Genomic DNA, 20495 nt, shown 5'->3' with positions numbered 1-20495 from the left:
TAGACCTCCTAGGCGTTGTTCGGTGAGCCCACAAAACTAACGGTAACTCATCAGGCCATTTTCCCTTTGCTTTGTCCAACCTCTTCTTTATCCCATCTAGGATAGTTTTATTGGATGCCTCTACTTGCCCATTACTCTGAGGGTAGGCTGGGGTGGAATAAAAATTTCTTATTCCATATTGGGCACAAAAAGTCTTGAATTTCTTCTGAAATTGGGATCCATTGTCTGTAATCAATGAATAAGGAACCCCAAAACGAGTGATGATGCTTTTCCACACGAACCTTTCTATCATTGGCTCAGTGATTTTGGCCAGTGGTTCTGCCTCAATCCACTTTGTAAAATAGTCAGTTGCAACAAGCAGGAATTTTCGATTCCCAGTTGCTTTGTGCAATGGACCCACGATATCCATCCCCCATTGAGCAAAAGGCCAGGGACTTGTTAATGGCACCAGATCTTCGGCGGGTGTTCGAATCATTGGTGAGAACTTTTGACACTTCTCACAAATCTTTACATACACCTTTGCATCTTCTTGCATGTGTGGCCACCAGTAGCCTTGAGTAATTGCTCGGTGGGCAATAGATCTGCCTCCAGCATGGCTCCCACATGTTCCCTCGTGGATTTCATGAAGGAACTTCTGTACCATCTCAGGATGTACGCATAGCAAATAGGGACCCGTAAAGGACTTCCTATACAACTTACCCTCTGGGGACAGCCAAAGCCTAGCAGATTTGACTCTTATCTTGTGGGCCTCCTTTTTATCAGAAGGGAGTATCTCGTCTCGTAAGAACTCCATTATTGGGTCCATCCAACTTGGTCCTTGGTTCACGTCCAAGACCAAGTCTACACTCCTCCCAATGCTCGGCTTATTGAGGTATTCTACTGCCACCCTTCTTTTAAACTCTGTTGGTACTGCTGCAGCCAACCAAGCTAAAGAATCTGCATGAGCATTCTGTCCAGAACTTATTTGCTCAATATATACCCTCTCGAAGGTATCAAGCAAGTCTTTTGCTGCCTGCACGTAGGCTGCCATCCTTTCATTCCGAGTCTCGTACTCGCCGGACAGTTGATTCACAACGAGCTGGGAATCACAATACACCCTGACCCGTTCTGCCTTAAGAGTCCTCGCACTTCTTAATCCGGCCAAGAGTGCTTCATATTCAGCCACATTATTCGATGCACTGAATCCAAGCCGAACAGAGAGTTCAATCAAAACTCCTTGAGGAGGAAAGAGGACAACTCCAATTCCAGAACCAGTGTTACATGCTGATCCATCAATGAATAACTTCCATTCTTTGGGATCCTGTTCGGCTACGGATTGATCCTTCAAGGATGATGTTTTAGCTGCCTGTTCCTTTCTCGTAGGAGGCAAGGGAGCAACAGTGGGGGAAAACTCTGCCACAAAATCAGCCAACACCTGGCCTTTAATTGCTGTGCGTGGCCGATACTCGAGATCATACTGACTTAACTCTACGGACCACGTCGAGATCCTTCCCGAGAAATCTGCCTTTCGAAGCAGTGATTTTAATGGATACTCAGTATAAACCACAACCTTATGGCTTTGGAAATAGTGTGGCAATTTCCTGGTTGCTGTCCTAAGTGCCAGGACAAGTTTTTCTAAAGGCAGATATCTCGTCTCTGCATCCAACAATGTCTTGCTAACATAATAAATGGGGATTTGTTCGATCCCCAAATCCCTCAACAAGACTGCACTTACTGCATGCTCGGAAACAGCTAAGTACAGAATTAAAGACTCACCAGGCTGTGGAGTTGACAACAGTGGGGGCTCGGCCAGGTACTTCTTCAGGTCCTGGAAACCTTGTTCACATTCTGCTCCCCATTCAAATCCCTCCCTTTTTTTCAATAACTGAAAGAAGGGTCTGCATTTGTCGCTTGACCTGCTGATGAATCTGTTAAGTGCTGCTGCCATTCCAGTCAGCCTCTGGACTTCCTTGGTAGTTTTGGGACTCTGTAATCTTTGTAAGGCATCAATCTGATCGGGATTTGCCTCTATCCCTCTCAAAGTTACCAAATGACCCAGGAATTTCCCTGAACCAACCCCAAACGCACACTTCGAGGCGTTGAGTTTCAGTTTATACTTCCTCAGGATTTCAAACACTTCCTTCAGATCAGAAATATGCCCTCCTTTTTCTCGACTCTTTACCACCATATCATCTATGTAAACTTCCAAAGTCTTCCCGATGAGCTTCTTGAACATAATGGTTGCAAGTCTCTGGTATGTAGCCCCAGCATTCCTTAGTCCAAAGGGCATAACACTGTAACAGTATAACCCTCGTGGTGTGATGAACGAAGTCTTCTCTTGATCAGGTTCAAACATTGCAATCTGATGATATCCTCGATATGCATCGAGAAAACTCATTCGCTCATAACCAGAGGTTGCATCAACCAATTGGTCAATCCTAGGCAAAGGAAAACTGTCCTTAGGACATGCTTTGTTCAGGTCTGTGAAGTCCACACAGACACGCCACTTCCCATTCTTCTTCTTTACCACAACAGTGTTGGATAACCATTCTGGGTAATAGACTTCACGTATTGCCTTGGCCTCCAATAAACGATCGACCTCTTCGATCACAGCATTTACATGCTGTACGGCTGCCCTTCGTTTCTTCTGAATGATCGGCTTATGCAGAGGATCAATGTTTAAATGGTGACAGATCACATCTGCATCCACCTCAGGCATTTCCTCAGGTACCCATGCAAAAACATCAATATATTCTTTCAGAAATCGTATCGACTCAGCCTTTTCGTTTGCTGGTAATGATTCCCCAATCAAAAAATATCTTTCAGGATCAGTCTCGTTGATCTGAATCTTCTCCAGGCCCTCAAGCACTTTTTCAGCCGGGCTTCTTCCAACATCCTCGATGGTTGGTTGGTCTGGTACTTCTAATGTGTGAACATGGTGGACCTTCGGGGCTGTTTTAATGATGGAAATCAAGCATTGCTGTGCCACCTTCTGGTTTCCTTTAAGGACTTCAATCCCATTTGATCCTGGGAACTTCACCATCTGGTGATAAGTCGAGGAGACTGCTCTCATTTTGTGCAACCAAGTCCTCCCTATAATCGCGTTATAGGAAGATGGGACATCGACCACCAAAAAGTCCGTTCTTAACACCACTGATCCGGCCCGAACAGGTAACGTTACCTTTCCGAGGGGCCAGACTGCTCCTGCACCGAACCCAATTAGAGGTGTTGTAGACTGTTCTAAGTCTGATTGGGCCAGCCCCATCTTTTTGAATGCATCATAGCACAATACCTCTGTACAACTGCCCGAGTCCACTAGAATTCTTTCGATGTCGTATTCCCCAACTCGCAGGGTTACGACCAATGCATCATTGTGGGGTATTTGGACCTCCCCCAAATCATCATCACTGAATGCCATGCTCTCTTTGCATACATCAGTCTCTCGCCCTCTCTTGTTTCCCAACCGCATCACGTGCTGATCATGCTTGATCTGTCTCTGCAACAGCCTCACCTCACTCCTCGTATAAGGTGCAGCCAACCCATGTATCATATGGATCACGCCTTTAGGGTGTTGCTCGTAACCCAGTTCCATGGCCTTAGCTTTCTCTTTTGGGTCCTCCTGGATAAACTCCTTGAGATAGCCCCGAGAGACCAAATCATCAAGGTGCCTTTTGTATACCTCACAATCCTCGGTCATATGGCCCCAATCCTTATGGTAACTGCAGTGCTGATTCGTCGCACGTTTTGCATCTTTGTCTCCGCCTAGACTTGGGGGCCATTTAAAATATGGCTGATTCTTTATTCGATAAAGAATCCTGTATATTGGCTCCTTCCAAACCGTAGTGATAGAGAAGAAGGACTTGGGGTCAGGAGCTTGCTTGTCCTTGTATGGCTCTTTCTTAGCCTGCCCGTACTCCCTTCTATCTTTGTAAGACTTGGGTTCTGGCTTATCCACTTTATTGGCAGGTGCCTTCGGCTGTTCGGCAACCGCCCTGCCATCCTCACGGAGTATGTCATCCTCCATTCTGGCGTGTTGCTCTATCCGTTCCATTAATTTAGCCAAGGTGGCTACTGGATGTTTATTCAACGAACGGCGTAGCTCTCCCCGAACAGGCAAGCCAGTTTTGAACGTAGCAATTGCATACTCTTCACTGCAACTTTCAATCTCGTTGAAAGTTTCCCAGTACTTCTTTGCATAATCCCTGATCTGCTCGTTCTCCTCCTGCTTCATGGTGGAAAGACTCTCAAAAGTCTTTGGGGCCTTTCTGCTTGTTAAAAACCGAGCAGTGAATTCCTCCGCCAACTGCCTCCATCCTCGTATGGATCGTGGGGCCAACTTATGAAACCAGGATAAAGCCACCTTGCCAAGACTGGAGGGGAACATCTTGCACAAGATGGAATCATCCCCCTCATGCATAAACATGGCCTGTTGATAATGTTGTATGTGAGCTACGGGATCCGTATTTGTCTCGTAAAGTACGAATGCACCGTGCTTCACTCTGCTCGGCAACCTTGCTTCTTGTAGCCTCCTTGTAAAGGGGGAGGCTGCAATATTACTCAGGGCCTTGCGTGCTGCTTCTCGTGCAGTCACTGTCCCATCCTCTTGCTCCTTTGACTTGTGGGCCGAAGTCTTGACCCAATCAGCATCAGGTCTCTCGTACCTGTCTCGATGATGCTTTCTCGTGTCCTCTTCCTCGGGGGTAGAACTCCGGTCTCTGCTCTTCCTTTTTCGTGAAGAAGTCCTTCTCTCCGGTGTTCGGCTTCTACTTTTTCTTCCCCTTTTTCGTGGAGAAGCTTCATGACGCCCTATAACAGGACTTCTGTTCCTGCTTCTGCTCCTTCTTCCTCGTGAAGGAGCTTTTCTGTATTGTACCACAGCATACCTACTGCCTCTAGAATTTCTTCGAGACAGTCCAGAATCCTCCGGATGCTCCCTAATCCTTTCCAATTCTCTGATCTCATGCTCTCGTTTTTTAATCAGACGAGCATACTCCTCGACTTCTTGCCTCTTCCTATCAAGAACGTCGTCGCTATGGTGCACACTCCTGGAGTGCGCGATCGATTCATCCCTTTGATGGGATTTACTCCTTCTCGTGGATCTCGAGGCCGTCTCTCCATCTCCTCTATTTTTGGAGTTATGATGCACGGTAAGGGGGCGGTCCTTACTCGTGTTCCTCTTGTGCCCACCCTGGGGCTTTCTCGGAGCCCCAGGTGGGGATTTGTCCCTTCCCTCATCTAACACATCTTTTGGTTCATGCGGTGTTGCTGGAGTTACTTCCACCATGGTCGTATTTCAAAAGGGAATTCCTTCGTTTCCCACAGACGGCGCCAATTGTAGGGGGATGAAAACAATTGGTACTTCGAATCAACTGGATCGCAACGGCTTATTCGTGCCTCTTCACCGGAACCCTAACTCGTCGTCTGAACCCTAATCTGCAAAATAGACAGGGGGTGAGTGCACCTCTGCCTCTCGTGGCAAAGGCCCTCCGATGCCTTTGTTAGTATCACGTACTAGCAATTAAACCCTAATTATCAGTAGGAAAGCAATAATAATGCAACGTATTGCGTACCTTTCACCTCTAGGTTTTCCTCATATTTATAGATTTATGGATGCTTGCTGTCCAAGCATCCTTATTGCCATAGGATTCCTAACTCGTATAGGAAACCCAGATTATCAAGGAATCTCGTTTCCTTTATCGGTTTATGGAAAAGAGTCCTTTTAGGATTCTTTTCCTTTAAGAGCCGAACATCCCATACTTGTTGGGTATCTTTCTCAGATCCTATATTCTTGGGATCTTTATCCCTATATGGGACATGACTATTCTGGAATCTTCCAGAGTATTCCCTTTGCTCCTACTCTCGATTGGAGCTCCATCTTTGTTCGGCCGTCTCATGGCCGAGCAGACGGCTTGGACCAGTTACTTCACATGTAACTGGTCCTTGAGCCCGTACAACCTTTCTGGACCATTGACTTCTCATGTCACTGGTCCATATTGCCGAACACTTGTTTAGCATGATGACTGTCCTGTCTATATTCAAACTATGGTCCCACGTACCATTTATTCGGATATCAATTGCATTGCTTTCAACCCGTGATCACTCGTATCACGTGCTAGGTTTTTTACTACATCTGTTCGGCTGTATCATAACCGAACAGTCTACTTGGACCAACTACTTCACATGTAACTTGGTCCAATGTAATCAGAATGTCTCTAACTGCCGAACAGTCTATTTATAGCCATGACTTCTCATATCACTGGTCCATATCGCTGTTTACCGAACTGCCCGGCGGTAGGTCCTATCGTACTTACCGCGTGCTTCCAAACATCACGTGTTCGGCAACTAAATATATGTGCTTGGGAATACCTCCCTACAATGATAACCGTTATTGTGTGGCGATGTTCCTAGGCATGGGAACATCCACAATTTTGGTTTATGAAGTGGAGCCAAACAAGCATGATCAATCTATATGGCGATGCCCCATTTGGGAGGTGTTTACAGTTTTTGGCGACTTTACTAGAGAATTGAGAGCCATAAAAAAAAAGTTCAACATAGGATTAATATTTGTTTTATCTAATTCTTGTATCATATGCATCGAGCGGGCAACCTCGTTGAGTTCACCTAATATTTCGGTATGTCACGGGCTATGTTAGGGATTCCAGCAAATGCCACAGTCACTTGTACCTAGTGGTATATCAAAAAGGGAATTACCCGATCACCGCCTATGATGGGTTGGTGAGAGAACCGGTACCCTTAGACAACGGAGCGCCCTTGAGACTACCTAAACCTTACATGTGTTAGAAAGCCATAGAACCTACCAAAATAAGACAGGATCCCGTAGGTTAGGAATCTATTTGCATCTTTTCTAGAAGTTCTTCCTCACACCTTGTATATGTTGTTGTAATATCGCTTTCTGTGCAGAAGGGTTAGGGCTTAAACTAAGAGCCATAACTCTAAGTCTTTATAGTTGAGCACTGAGGCATAGCATTGCCTGCAAGGTATGTTTTTGGTAAGTTAAAAGCACCACTGCTTATTTCTTACTCCCACTTTGCTTGAAGCACCGCGAAGCATGAATTTCTAGAACAAAATTAGACACCGAAAAAAGAGTCGCCCCGTCGGCGATTGAATTGGGGTTGCTCTAGCAATCTCTGCCTTGCAAGGCTAAAGAAAAGGGGGAGTGTGAGGTAGTAGAGCTGGTAATGGATGATGGTATGCAAAGTTAAGGATATTATAGAACTAGCAATACTTATTTCTCGATGGATGATTCAAGATGACAACTTTAAGACTTTGATTCCTATTTCCAAATCGGCATAGCAACCCATCTTTTTATTCAAAATTTTGAGCATGCTTACTGGAACTAGCTAGTAAGATTTAGGAGTTTGTCAATGTGCTGGCAGGTAATCATGTGGATCTCAATTAACTCAATCATATTTTGAGAAAGAGAAAGAAAAGGAAAAACTTGTTGAATGAGTTTCTGAAAGACCAACCCTGATGTGCTTTGGTAAAAATGAGTTTTGATAAACACTTGTTGAAAGAACAACCTAAAGCTAGTAGAAAACTACGTTAGCATTGTTTGAAGTGAATGAATTTTCTCTAACCAAGTATTGAAAGAAATAAGAACTTTCGAAACTTTTCTTAGTGAAAATGGCTAGTGATGATCAAACCCTCAAACAACAAGTTTTTCCTAAAAATTATGTAAGGTGGAACATTCAAATAGCCGTTAGCACAACGGTGGACTCCGAGTTTACTCTCTGTTGTGGTCATCTGCTCATCTTTTTTAGTCTATTTTATAGCGTGGATTGGTTTGGAAGTAGGTTCTTAAGTGGCATGCAGTATTTGTAAGTAACAAGTCTTAAGAATCATCCATATCAAAAATTGTTGGCTGTCTATGGTATCCAATAAACTCATGCGTGCACACAAATTTCTATGCATGACTCATCCATAATCTGTGAAAGTAGCTATGGTGCTATGTATATCATTTTGCTTGCCTTTCTCTAACCATGCAGGGGACTAAACCAAAAGAGGAGTGCATCACCCTTATTTCTTCTCATAGCACAATGCATGATCACATGTCAACATCGAATATCATTTGGTTAAGCCATCCCATCATGCTAGATTTGCATTTTAAGGGCAATAAGTGTGTTTGATGTGTGCATTGCATAGACACTTGATTTTGGACATCTCAACATGAGCATAACTAGGTTCTTGCTTTTCCTAAATTTTGGGTTTGGCCTTAGACGTGACAGCGATGGCTAACAAGAAGATTGAAGCTCTGGTTGCTAAAGTTAATGTATTGGCTGAATCAGTGGCTGCCCTAGCCACCATTGTTCATAGTTTGCAAAGCAGTCCTCCACAAGCTCCACCTCCATCTCCCCCTACTAGATGGATGAAAAGGGCAGCTTAGAGAGAAACTTATCCCGCAAAGGACAACCAAATTGAAATGGTGGAGGATGATCTACAACAGCAACATGAGAAACAACTTCTTCTCGATACCGTCAGTCTAAACTAGAAATCTCTCAAAGAGAAAAATAGCTATAAGATGAACATGAGCAATAGTAATGTTGAAATGGTAAAATCTCATCTCAACCACAAGCAAAAGAGAAAATTTGTTTCTCTTGGAATGACCTTGGAAAAGGTGTTCTGTATCTTGGAAGCAAAAGGGGTATTGAAGCCGTTGCAGCCAAAATTTTCTAACTTTATACAAAAAAGCAGAGGGTATTGCAAGTACCACCAAGTAAATGATCACTCTATTAGAGAATGCGGGGCTTTCAAGAATGCGATCCAAGACCTCATCGATCAAGAGAAGATTGATCCAGCTGAGTTTGATCATTGGGCAACAGCAACATCCATGCCTGTCACGTCTTAGGCTAAGAGTCAATCTTTTGAGGAGTCTTATCTAGTTAGTTTTGGCTACTATGTTGATCCATATCTGTTTCTTTTTTAAAGGATCTATGTCTTGAGTTTATTTTGGGTCGTAAGTTCGCTTGTTGCACCTAGCATGAAATGTGGACCTAAAATGAAAGTCTCCTCGAACCTGAACTACGAATGGCCTGATTCTCTGTTGAGATACGTAGGCACCTTTTGGTCGGTCACAATTTTGAAAATGTTTCCTCCTGTGCTAGTTTGTTGCCATAAAATACTCATGATAACATCAAACGTTGAAAACAATCCACAAGGGTTTCAAAGTAATCTTATGGCATCTTTTGGAACACATAATAATCACTTGAATTGTCGAAAGCACAAAATGAATTTTTCAAAACTATGACCCACGTCATTTCTGCTGAGCTAAGAAGTTGAAACATTTCTGCACCCTCACAGAGATCACTTGTAAGTAAATCATGTTGTTGAAGATGAAGAGTAGAAAAGAGAGGAAAAATGAGGAGAAAAAAATATGAGCTCGCTAGATTGAAAACCCGCAAAGGCGGTCTAAGCAAAAGTTAGAGCACGAACAAAGTGAGAAATCAGCTATGTCTCCATGCATCTGCTATGTGTCTCAAAGGATTGTCCTCAATCTTAGAAAATCCACTTGGTTAAACATCGAAGCCCTAATCTCTTGGTTAGGATCCTTGCCACTTTGTCGTATCTTTCAAGATGAAGAAAGGCATTCATTTCTCTATCCCAAACATTTATCCTTTGCTAACCACGTTGAACCTCTGGATAATTTCTTTGAAAAGCCTACTAGGCAGCCATCCCCTACACTGGGGCAAACAAAAAAATACAAGGAGAGATGAAAGAAAAATCAATGAAAAAATAACACCCCTATCATACAAGGGGCACTTTGAAGAAAACATTTCTTCCAATTCATACAAATGACATTTTTAAAGAAAACAACTCTTTCACACAAAGTGAGGCAAGAGACGATAAGAGTTGTTAAAAATGTTAAAGATGGCTGCTAGCTTTTAAAACCCAAGCGTGAGTAGAAATTAGGTTTGAGCCTTTACATCCGCTTCTTTCTCAAGCCAAAACCCCAAGCCTACATTATGGTTCATAACAAAGTCCTCTCGGATTGGGGAACACGACTTAGTAGCATGGTCCTGGACACTATGGGCATCACCAATGTGAAACTTAACACGAAGGGCAAGAATCTTGGAGTTTGCATCATCTTGGCAAATCACACAACATGGAGAGTTACGTGAGACAAGGGGCACAACTATGTCCCCCTTTATGCTTCTCTTGAAAGTATCCAACCTCTTATGTGGGTCTCAATAGGCGCTTATCAATCCAACTCAAGTCAACCAAATCAAACTCGAAGCAGCAACCTCACCTAATTGACTAAGGGCATGGGTTTGCAAAATAGTTCTGTGTCCTTTGATGATTTAATGATGTGAGTTTGGAACATATAGATGAAATGATATGATTTTGAAAAGTTTTCAAAGTTGATTTTATCCTAAACATTCTTAACACAACAAATACAAGCGCAATCACTTTTTGCAAATAACATGGGTCTTTCATTTCATGAGGAGTGCAGCAATATGGTCTCTTAGCCAAACAATATTTTTAGCGGCGCCGCTAGAGTATTGCGGTCTTTCAAATCACCTAGCTAGTGTAAGCAATAAGTCATTGTCAGCCTACCTAAGGCAAGGGGAAGCATTGGATCAAATACGCGAAAGTTAAGATGTCCAGAATACACTGCAGATTTACATGCATATCAGTATCACCCTGCCTTTTGTATTGATCTATTGATCCTAGTATTTCATGTGTATATCATTATGGCTGCTTAATGGAAGTAGTTGTCTTGGTTGCATGAGTTAACTCCAAATATGAGGTGTTCTTATGCTGCTAACATGGAGATGAAAGCGCGAAGCAATGAGCTATGGAGATGTGAAGTGCGAAGCCACTTTAATGTTGCTCACATGGTGCCAATTGTAGAGTTTGCTCAGGATTAGTTACGAGGCTATCTTCCACCTTCTTTGACTTGGCTTGTCGGTCATAGACACAAAGCTTGATGTGGTTGGTCCTAATAACGTCAAGGACCGAAATCCAGGAGAATCCAGCAATCCACATTTGAATAGTTTAGAAAACATCAAAGGATAGGAAAACAAAATGCAACAGGCTTGGAGTCGACCACGGGTCGAAGTCCTTTTATGCTGACTATTAAGGGCAGGACCACCACACTTAAAGAACCCTAGTTCAAGAGCTTGAACGATTGCAATGCAACACATATGCATATTAATCTGAGTATTTAAGAAGAAACGCAAGCCCCCTGTTTGGGCCATGAATGCTTGACCCTAGCCCAACCGTGCATGATGACAACGATCTAATTGCTCCTAGCATAGAAACATGCGATGTAAATAGCAATGAATATGAGTGCAATGTTTCTCTTTCTATTCGACAGAGATCTTGGCATGCTCTTGACAATGTTGTGTGACAGGATTCCACAAAAGAGTTGAGGTGTTCTCCCAGGATATGACACTCTTTAGGCTAAGCTTTCTTCTTTTGAAGGCTAAGTGTGTTGGCGGAGAGCTAGACTTTACAGTGCATCCCTTTGTTGCCCCTGCAAAATTGTTAGTAAACTCAGTAATGAAGGCGAGGCGGATTGGCTATCGCAGGGAGCTTGCCCAATTGGGTCCACGACTCACTTTACTCCATCTACGAGGATAATGTCATCTGCAAACATCATACACAATGGAATATCCTCTTGAAATTGTCTAGTCAATTCATCCATAACTAAGGCAAAGAGGTATGGGCTCAGGGCTGACCCTTGATGTAATCATACGGTCAGGGCCGGCCCCGGGGTAAGCCCCGCAAGCCTGTCGGCTTGGGCAACCCAAAAAAGAAAAATTCCATGTAAATATAAATACGTATATATTTTTATTTGGACGCAAACACAACATGAAGGATTTTGTTGGTTTATTGGTTAGTTGGGCATACTTAAGTTCCCTCATATTTAGGTGCGCCCATGTTCAATTCCTGTGCCTAACACTGAGATTTCATTTTTTTTCGTCTTTTCCTTTAAACTCTCTCTCTCTCTCTCTCTCTCTCTCTCTCTCTCTCTCCCTCCTCTTTTCATTGGCTGCAGTGCACCCACTTTTCGCTCTCTTTTTTTTTATTTGTCAAGAAGTGAAAGGGTTATTTTGGGAGATACTTCTTCTACATCACCAATTAAGGTGTGTTCCACTAACTAAAATAATTATTTATTTTTTGAATTAAAGATGTATTATGAGAGAATGATATTCTCGTAAAACAAAAAATAAGAACCTAGCTTAACCCGGCATGGCAAACTTCTCCAAAAAAAGAAAAAACAACTACTTGCATTCGCATTCACATAGTGATGTATGCAAGTATAAAAAATATACATGCATATGTATATAATGTATACACAGAACTTAACCATTTTTTAAGTCAGGTTTGTGTTTTTTCAAATTGGCCCATAATATTTCTTTTTTCAATTTATCTCATTAAATAAAGAACAATGATCAAAATAAAAAAAAATGAAAAAATGAAAGATAAAATAAATAGAAACCCATCAATTTTTTTTTTGAATCGAATAATGCTAAATCATAAAGCACTATAACCCAAATTTTATTTTATTTTTAATTTTTTGATAAAATTCAAACTAAAAACACATTGTGACCTTGATTTTTTTGCCTTGTATTTTTTTATGACTTAATAATAAGTGGGCAACCAAGCTTGAGGTTCGGCTTGGGCAACCCAAACGTCGGGGCCGGCACTACTTACGGTGATTGAAAATTCACTTGTTTCCCCTACTGGTGATCTAGTGGTAGTGACGGCACCTTCATACATGTCTCTAATCACCTCGATATACCCTCGTAATCATATTTGGATTCATGTCATAAAGATCTGAAGGGATTTTTTTGACGTGTTGGCTGTCAGCTACCTAACACACAACCCTCCTCCTTTATCCGGACTTGAGAGCGGCTGGGAAATAAAGGTAAGACTTTCTTCAAATGGTGGGGTGGGTGACTTTTAGCATGTCTTGTTTTTTTCTCTCAAGGGATAAGAGATTACACTCGTATAATTGCAACAACTAAATTATAAATTCCAAGAAATAATTTCATAAACGAGAAGAGAAATAGACAAACAAATAAAGTTAATGTACTAGTACTTCCCAAGATGGAGAAACAACAAATAATCTTTTCCTCATTTAACTACTTTTAGTGGTGTCTCCTAGTTCTCCCCATGTGGGAGGTCAGGGTTCGAGTCCTGTCGTGACTCGTGAGCATTTGAGATTCAGAGCTATGGATAGCCTACGATACCTCTTGTGAACTAACTTACTAACACCTCGCTAACCCCAGCTGATTTATTCATTATTGGCCACAAAAAAAAAAAACTACCATTGTCAGAGACGGATCCAAGAAGGGATCGGAGTCCGTGGCCCTGGGTTTTCTATATTTTCACAGTAACTCCTAATTTGTTTACTTCTTTTCAATTATCTACTTAAAAATTACATTTTTAATTTACTATTGACCCTAAATGTGTCTAAGTTTCCGAATAATCGTCAAAAATTATGCTTTCATCGCATTTTGCATGGCTGGATTGCCCATCCTCATATGTAGAATTAATATGTTAATCTTCATGCTCGTGTTTGGAAATAGTTGGCAAAAAGTGCACTCAAATTTTTTTTTTTTTTTGTGTGTGTAGTAAAGTACATTTAGCGTTATTTGGTTGTGCTCTACCCATGGGAATATTTTTGAAGATTATACTAATTGAAAAGTGCCTCATTTGCGTCAATTTTCTAGATCTACCACTATCCGTAGGTTTTTTTTTTTTTTGACTAACTGTTCTAGATGTTCGGGTCAACTTGCTCACATCTCGACTAATTCCTGAACCTGAAAGTTAATGACCGGAAAAACTCTCCAGTAGTCCGAATGTTTGGAAATTAACTAGCCTTAATTAGTTAGTTCAGAGATGCCTTTAGAAATTAATACTGTGATTTTGGCTTTGGGGTGGTTTGATGAGTGCATGCCTCAAGTTTGACCAAGTGTCTCATTCTAAGCATGCATTAGGTTGTGAACAATTAACTAGGTATTTTTTTATTACAACAATTAAGTAGGTAACAAATTACAAAGGTTAAGCACCTATGCCATGCTCAACCTGATCAGGACGTATGTGAGCGAAAAATGACCAAAGCAATTCAAGAGTCAAAGGAAAGGAAGCGATTTGGTTCTGTTTTTTGTAGACTTGGTGACGATAAAGAAATAGATTGACCAACAGAATAATATGTGGCCTTTTCATTTTTTTTTTTCCTCACCCTGCAAGGAGGCTTTCCGAATGCTAGCTCTCTGTTTTCTTTATACGTATAACTCAAATGTGTCTAGGCCAAATTACGCGCACTAAGTAATTTGTAGAAGATCAATCACACCATTAATTCACGAGGGAGAACCCATTTAAAGCTTCTGTGGGAGCTCAATTTAGACCATCTACTAGCAAGTGTTCATTAAACTGAGTTGAGTCGAAGCCCGCATTAAATGACCCTACAAGAATATAGCTTGAAAGTTTCAAACTTTCGAAACTAAAACCAAAATGCTAGCAAACCTCTAAGTTTTGACCAAGGGAACCAACCCATTTTTCCAACGCCCTCCTGCACTAGGATTTCTGAAGCAGTTTATCGACGAGACTATTGAATGGAACATATTAACACAATTAGCTAGTGGCAGGAAATTTCATATAGAGAGGTCACTTTTCTTGAGCATAATTTTGAAAAAATTTCTTGCGGTCCAATATAAAGAGAAGATAAAATGTTTAAACATTCTTCGTTAAGCACAAAACTTTGAAATTAAAATATACTAAAAGATTTCAAACATAAGCACACAAAATTATAGATTCCTCTTTATGAGTTTTAACCCTGATGGGATTGCCTCTTATAAAAGTTTTGCATGATCAATATATTCAATGGTGAGAGAAAGGACGAATGGCCAAAGTATGACTACGCAAGAAAAGTACTTCGAGTACTGGTTGATTAATCGCTAGAGATGGGTTAGACCCTAGAGATTTACGCAAAAACTAAGCAATCAAAAGTCTTAATACTACATTATCCATCTTCAAACACATGACAATTTGTCACACAAGCCCTCGCTTTCACTTGACTAAATCTTCACTTGGTTTAAACTATATATAAATATAAGAGTGAGAGAGAGGAATTACAGCGAGTCAAAGGAAGGGGGGAGAGGAAATCGCCTGGTGTCCGAAATTTGGCAACCGGAGTGGGTGATCGTTCCTTTCGATTTCTGTGGAGGAGACGGTTCTGTTTGGTTTAACTTTTGAGGGATGTTTTTTAGGTAATGAGTGAAGAGAAATAAATAGAGAAATGAGAGCAATAATTGAAAAAAAAACTTATCGTGAATCGATAGAGATAGGGGTTGGTTCTATAGCCCAAAGCGCACACAATCCTCTCAAAGAGTGTAAAACCCTTGTGGTGGACTGAATGGCATGATTGTAATAAATGGTATTATTCTAAATACCAACGAAATAATTCTAAAATTTTAGGGAGTCACGTGACCCTCTCGTGCCAATACTATAGACGGCTCTGAACAAAACCGTAGCATATTAATATTACCAAAACAATTGAAATAATTGAATGGAACATATTACTCGTACAGGAAATCATTATCTAGTACAGTTGTTAACTACAGTACTTGTGATGTTGTAAAGCTCCAGTGTTTGCAATGCCATGTTTGATAAAAAAATAAAATAAAGTGTACTAACAAAAGATGTTGAAAAAGAGTACTACTCCTAATTAACAAAAGCTCCAGCTTGGAATGTCAAGGTTGGCGAGAAGAAGTAGACGTGTTGAGATCTGGTATATTAACATTTCATTGATATGATATTTTACATTTTTAAAATTCTCCACGAATTTTTAAAAATAATTCAATGATTGAATTAGATCCGAAAAAATCCCAAAAAATATATCTCCAAAGGCTGTGTTTTCTAATGAAATTTGGGATATTCTTATCACTTATCTGCACAAACCTCAAAGGTTTTTTCACATTTCATTAATTTTTTTTCAAGTGTAAAATTATCCACAATATTTAATCAAGAGAATTGTCCAATGGTGAGCATTTCTTTAGTGAAAGTCATTATATGAAAAGAAGCCTTAAAAATAACCTTCAATGGTCGAATAATGACTTCGTCATTTCTCAAGCTAAATTTGGCACAAGAGATTGAGAAATAGCATTGGCTTGAGAAAAACAGCTCCGAAATCGACACCCAAGTTATCCAAAAAATAATAATAATAACATTAGAGATGCTTAAGCAGTGATGCAAAAGAGTAATACAAATTGGATAACTCGTAATATTTCTCAAATAAATAAAAGAGGTGAAGGAGAGCTATAAAATACTGCAAGAAAAATACTGTAATAAACATTGGCTTTGTCGTAACAAAACCATTTTTATTCATCTCATGGGTCTAATACTCCTGTCAACATTAGAGATCTATAGAATACTGCAGGAAATTTTTTTGTTTTGCTTCGTCTAGTGTAACGCGGAATGTTGAGCAATTCGTGAGAAGGCCTATAGCTAGCGCTGGATAGAAACATAATTAAGATTCGAGTGAGAATTGACTCTCTCGCGACCGCACAGCTGAGCGATCATGGATGATATATAGACTCGGTAACCATAAACTTTGCAAGTCAATGCTCCGGATGAATGGGAATGAAGTGAAAACACATTTTTCGGGAAGCTAAATATTTGTGCCACTGTAATTACCTTGTCTGATTTGCCAGCAAGATAGCCTAGTTTTTTTCAATTCTATTCCTAACTTGCCTTGGGAAGGCTTTGTATGTATGATATGAGGAGAGGGGAAGAAATTCCCTAGAACGTAACTCGTTTTAGCCATGTGACTTCCAGCGGAAACCAATTCGAAGAAATCCAGCCTAGTATTTATTAATTTGTATGTAACCAGTTGAAGAACTCGCTGCAGATCGAAGTCAAACCCAACCCCACCCCGCCTCGTATTTCAGATCAAAAGCTAGCCGTGGCAATAATGGCGGCCACCATGGCTTATCTAACGCTCATTGCTCTTTCTATCGCCGCCGCTGCCGCCACCCCTGCAGCTGCCACTACATACACCAACTACACCGTTGGTGGCGCCGCCGGCTGGTTGTTCAATGAATCCACCACCACCTGCTCCGCTAATTACTCTTCTTGGGCCGCCAATCAAACCTTCGATCTTGGAGACTACTTAAGTAAGTGCTATAAGTATATGCATCATTATCCCCTGAATTAATTTGGATACTCCCCCTCCATTAATTGTTTGTTCCTTTACCGGAGATCTCTGTACGTACGTTGTTCGTTAACCGATTCTTTTTTGTGATTCTCCAACGCTGCTACAGGTACAGCAGCCGCTGTACAGCAGCCCCGCACAGACCGCTTTTGTGCCCGTCTCGAATTCCACAAAGATGATCGGAGTCATTCATTTTGTTCAAAATATTTCTTTTAGGGTCCTTGTGAAAAATCACCTCAATCTGATATCGGGAAGGGTGTTTACGAATCATCCAACTTTGCTTCAAAATTTAGCCTGAAGCAAAGTTGTATAATTCGTAAACACCCTTCCCTATATCAGATTGAGGTGATTTTTTACAAGGATCCAAAACGAAATATTTTAAACAAAATGAACGACTCCGATCATCTTTGCGGGATCCGAAACGGGCGCAAAAGCGGTCTGTGCGCCCCTGCTGTACAGCAGCTACTGTATCAATAGCATTTCTGTATAAAATTACTAGCGACGTTCTAAGCACACACAATCTGCAATCTTCAGGAGTAAATTAATTAATTTCCTCAAGCTTAAAATGAAACCGAGAGAAGAAAAAGAAAAGCGAACAAAACAATTGAAAACTCTAAATGATAAATACAAATTTCACCCAAAATCCAATTGTAAGTGTTTATATATATATATATATATATATATATATATATATATATATATACACACACACACATACTTGCAAAGAAGGTTTCATTCACGACCAGGGGAGGAGGAGGATTTACCATGTAAGTATATACGTAACCGCGCTCTTGAGTCTTGATCGTGCGAGTGGTACATATGAAGACAAATGCCAGAGTGAAATACATATATATAATATATTATCGGCAACAATTCTATCAATTTACAGCCATTTGTGACATGTGAGCAGTTATATTTTTTTGGGTAGTTTTGAGAATCCAAAACGTGAGTCAGCCTCTAAAGGGAGTCCAAATCAAGTGGTGCTCTTCTTTTATAAAAAGATTTCAATCAGGCACTTAATGATATCCAATTAAGCTGATTTTTTGCATAATTGTTCTACTCAACGAGATCTACAAAGTGAACATTTCCGATCATCGGAGCGAGATCGGGGTGAGCCCGCAAACGGGTCACAGCAGCACGCTGCTGCCCCCAGCAGCCCCCGCCTATATTTCGTGAGACCTCCAATATGCCAATTTTGCCCCAGCCATTTGGGTTTGATAGGCACGTGAGTCGGTTTTGGTTCGAAATTTTGTTTTCTGTTATTGATTGGATCGATGACACAGGTAACGGACTGAAAGTTAAGGGGATGAAATCATTAAATTGGTAGTTTAGGGACGAAATAAAAAAAAATAAGGATATATGTAGCTGACCTCAATTAATTGGGACTTAAGGCTCTATTTGGTTTGGTTTAGGGACAAATTAAACAAAATTTGCATAATTTAGGAGATAAAAGCAAAAAAAAAACTCTTTTTGGTATGAATATTCATTTCCACGAGTTATGCAAAATAAACTATATTCCGATCATTTTTTTGGGTCTGGAATGGAACCAGATTTTTTTAGAACTAGACAGTTTAAAAACTGAACCATAACTCAGTCGCAGAATTTCTTCCCTTTTCTCCCTCAAACACAATTTCTCTCTCCCTCTCTCTGATGTGCAGTATTCTACACGAACTCGAACGTGACGGTGATCCAAACCTACAACTTAACAACCTACCAAAGTTGCAGCACCGATAACGCACTCGACACCGACACCTTCCAGTACGGAGGCGGCGATGAGAATTTCGGGGTGGCAGAGACGATAAGCGTGCCACTTACTATTGAAGGGCCAAACTACTTCTTCTCTGACGCCGACGATGGCGTCCAGTGCAAGCAAGGGATGGCGTTCGAGATAGTCGTTAACTACGGCCTCGGCCTCCCTCCAAGCCTTAACCAGCCGCCGCCGCCACCCTACACGGCCCCTCCGACACCACCGTCATCGGATGACAGTTCGCCAACTATAGCGGTGCAGCCGATTGGTGGCGGGTTTAGGGCTTGTGCTAACTTGCATTGGGTGGTTATCATTGCATTGTTGGGCGGTGGTTTTATTCTTGTGTGATGTGATTTGGGACAGGTTGATTGGGGATATCTATCTATACTGTATACTCCTACTAAGCAAATGTAGTTTTCAAAAATAAAATCAAGCTTTCTCTCCTTAATTCTCTCTCATATGTGGCATTCTCCTAATAAAATTTATTTTCTCTCTTTTCCCTACAGTTTTGAAATGTCAAAAGTTAAATATAAAATTTACAAACAAGCTTCCAAACTTTTATTTCATGCTCAAAAATTCTCTAATTAAATTTTTTACATGTAATGTTAAATCATAAATAAATTATGAGAGGTAAATAACAATAAAAAAACATTACCCACAACTAAAAATAACAAGATTTTTTCTTGCTCTCATGCATAGTACGGTTAGGATGCTTGTTTTTCGTAAATATGGGAAAGGATTGTTTGGTTGCAAGGAGAGGATTAACCTTTTTATAGAAACCAATGTGATTTGTTTGGTTACAATCTGCACGATGCATGAGAAGACATTTACGTCGATTTTTTGGAAAATATTTAATTTTCTTGATTTCTTCTTGTTCTTTTTATGAATTTTAATAACATAGCTTGAGGTATTAAAAAAAAAAACATTAGAGATGCTTAAGCGGTTATACAAAAGAGCAATAAAAATTTGTAACAAAAAAAATAGGAATAACAAAGTGGATGATTAATAATGAATTTGTCGAATAAGGCTGGATTTTTTTTATTGTCTAAACAAGTTAAACTCACAAAATATACAAATTTCGAGATAGGTCAAAGCTCACAAAACACAAAATAGCAATAACAAAGTGGATGAAACAGGATTTTTCTTATTGTCTAAACGGCCTGAACCTCACACAACATATGGATTTCGAGATAGGTCAAAGCTCACAAAAACACAAATGGTGAGACAGGTTGTTTTTCTCACATATATCAGCTAAAAATTCATTTAGCGGAAATAACTTGTAATAACCCGAATTCTTTTAATATATATATATATATATATATATATATATATATATATATATATATATATATTTAAGAGAATTATTTGATTAATAAGTTAAATAGTTATTTAAATGTTTCACCTCATTATTAGTTTAAATTACATAAATAGCAATATATATACATATTGTACACATCTTTTGTACCCTAGCTAGTATTTGCATCCCATGGTAGAACCTCCTCAGGGAATATAAGGTTTTCATGAGGCTGATCTTGAGCCACTATCCATGCACGAATACCCTCGTTTAAAAGAATATTTTTGATGTAG

At 40.4% G+C, this 20495-nt stretch overlaps 2 protein-coding genes across 2 annotated transcripts in view; one reads left to right on the top strand and one right to left on the bottom strand.

Moving 5' to 3' along the window:
- The window catches only part of LOC131332145 (uncharacterized), an 88349-nt gene that overhangs the window by 28264 nt on the left and 39590 nt on the right, over nucleotides 1-20495 (bottom strand). The window lies entirely within an intron of this gene.
- Nucleotides 16592-19283, top strand: LOC131332271 (early nodulin-like protein 18). Its single transcript, XM_058366442.1, has 2 exons — nucleotides 16592-17123; nucleotides 18820-19283. Exons 1-2 carry the CDS (start codon nucleotides 16922-16924, stop codon nucleotides 19254-19256), a joined length of 639 nt encoding a protein of 212 aa, XP_058222425.1. The 5' UTR covers nucleotides 16592-16921; the 3' UTR covers nucleotides 19257-19283.

Source organism: Rhododendron vialii, chromosome 1a (assembly GCF_030253575.1).
Source record: "Rhododendron vialii isolate Sample 1 chromosome 1a, ASM3025357v1".
Lineage (NCBI taxonomy): Eukaryota > Viridiplantae > Streptophyta > Magnoliopsida > Ericales > Ericaceae > Rhododendron > Rhododendron vialii.
Note: the sequence above shows the minus strand (reverse complement) of the source record. Positions and strands in the feature narration are given on the sequence as shown.

Bases quoted from the DNA above. Each gene is read 5' to 3' on its own strand.
- LOC131332271 (XM_058366442.1), top strand. From the start codon at position 16,922: ATGGCGGCCACCATGGCTTATCTAACGCTCATTGCTCTTTCTATCGCC. The intron at 17,124-18,819 runs GTAAGTGCTATA...TCTGATGTGCAG, and splicing joins CGATCTTGGAGACTACTTAA to TATTCTACACGAACTCGAAC.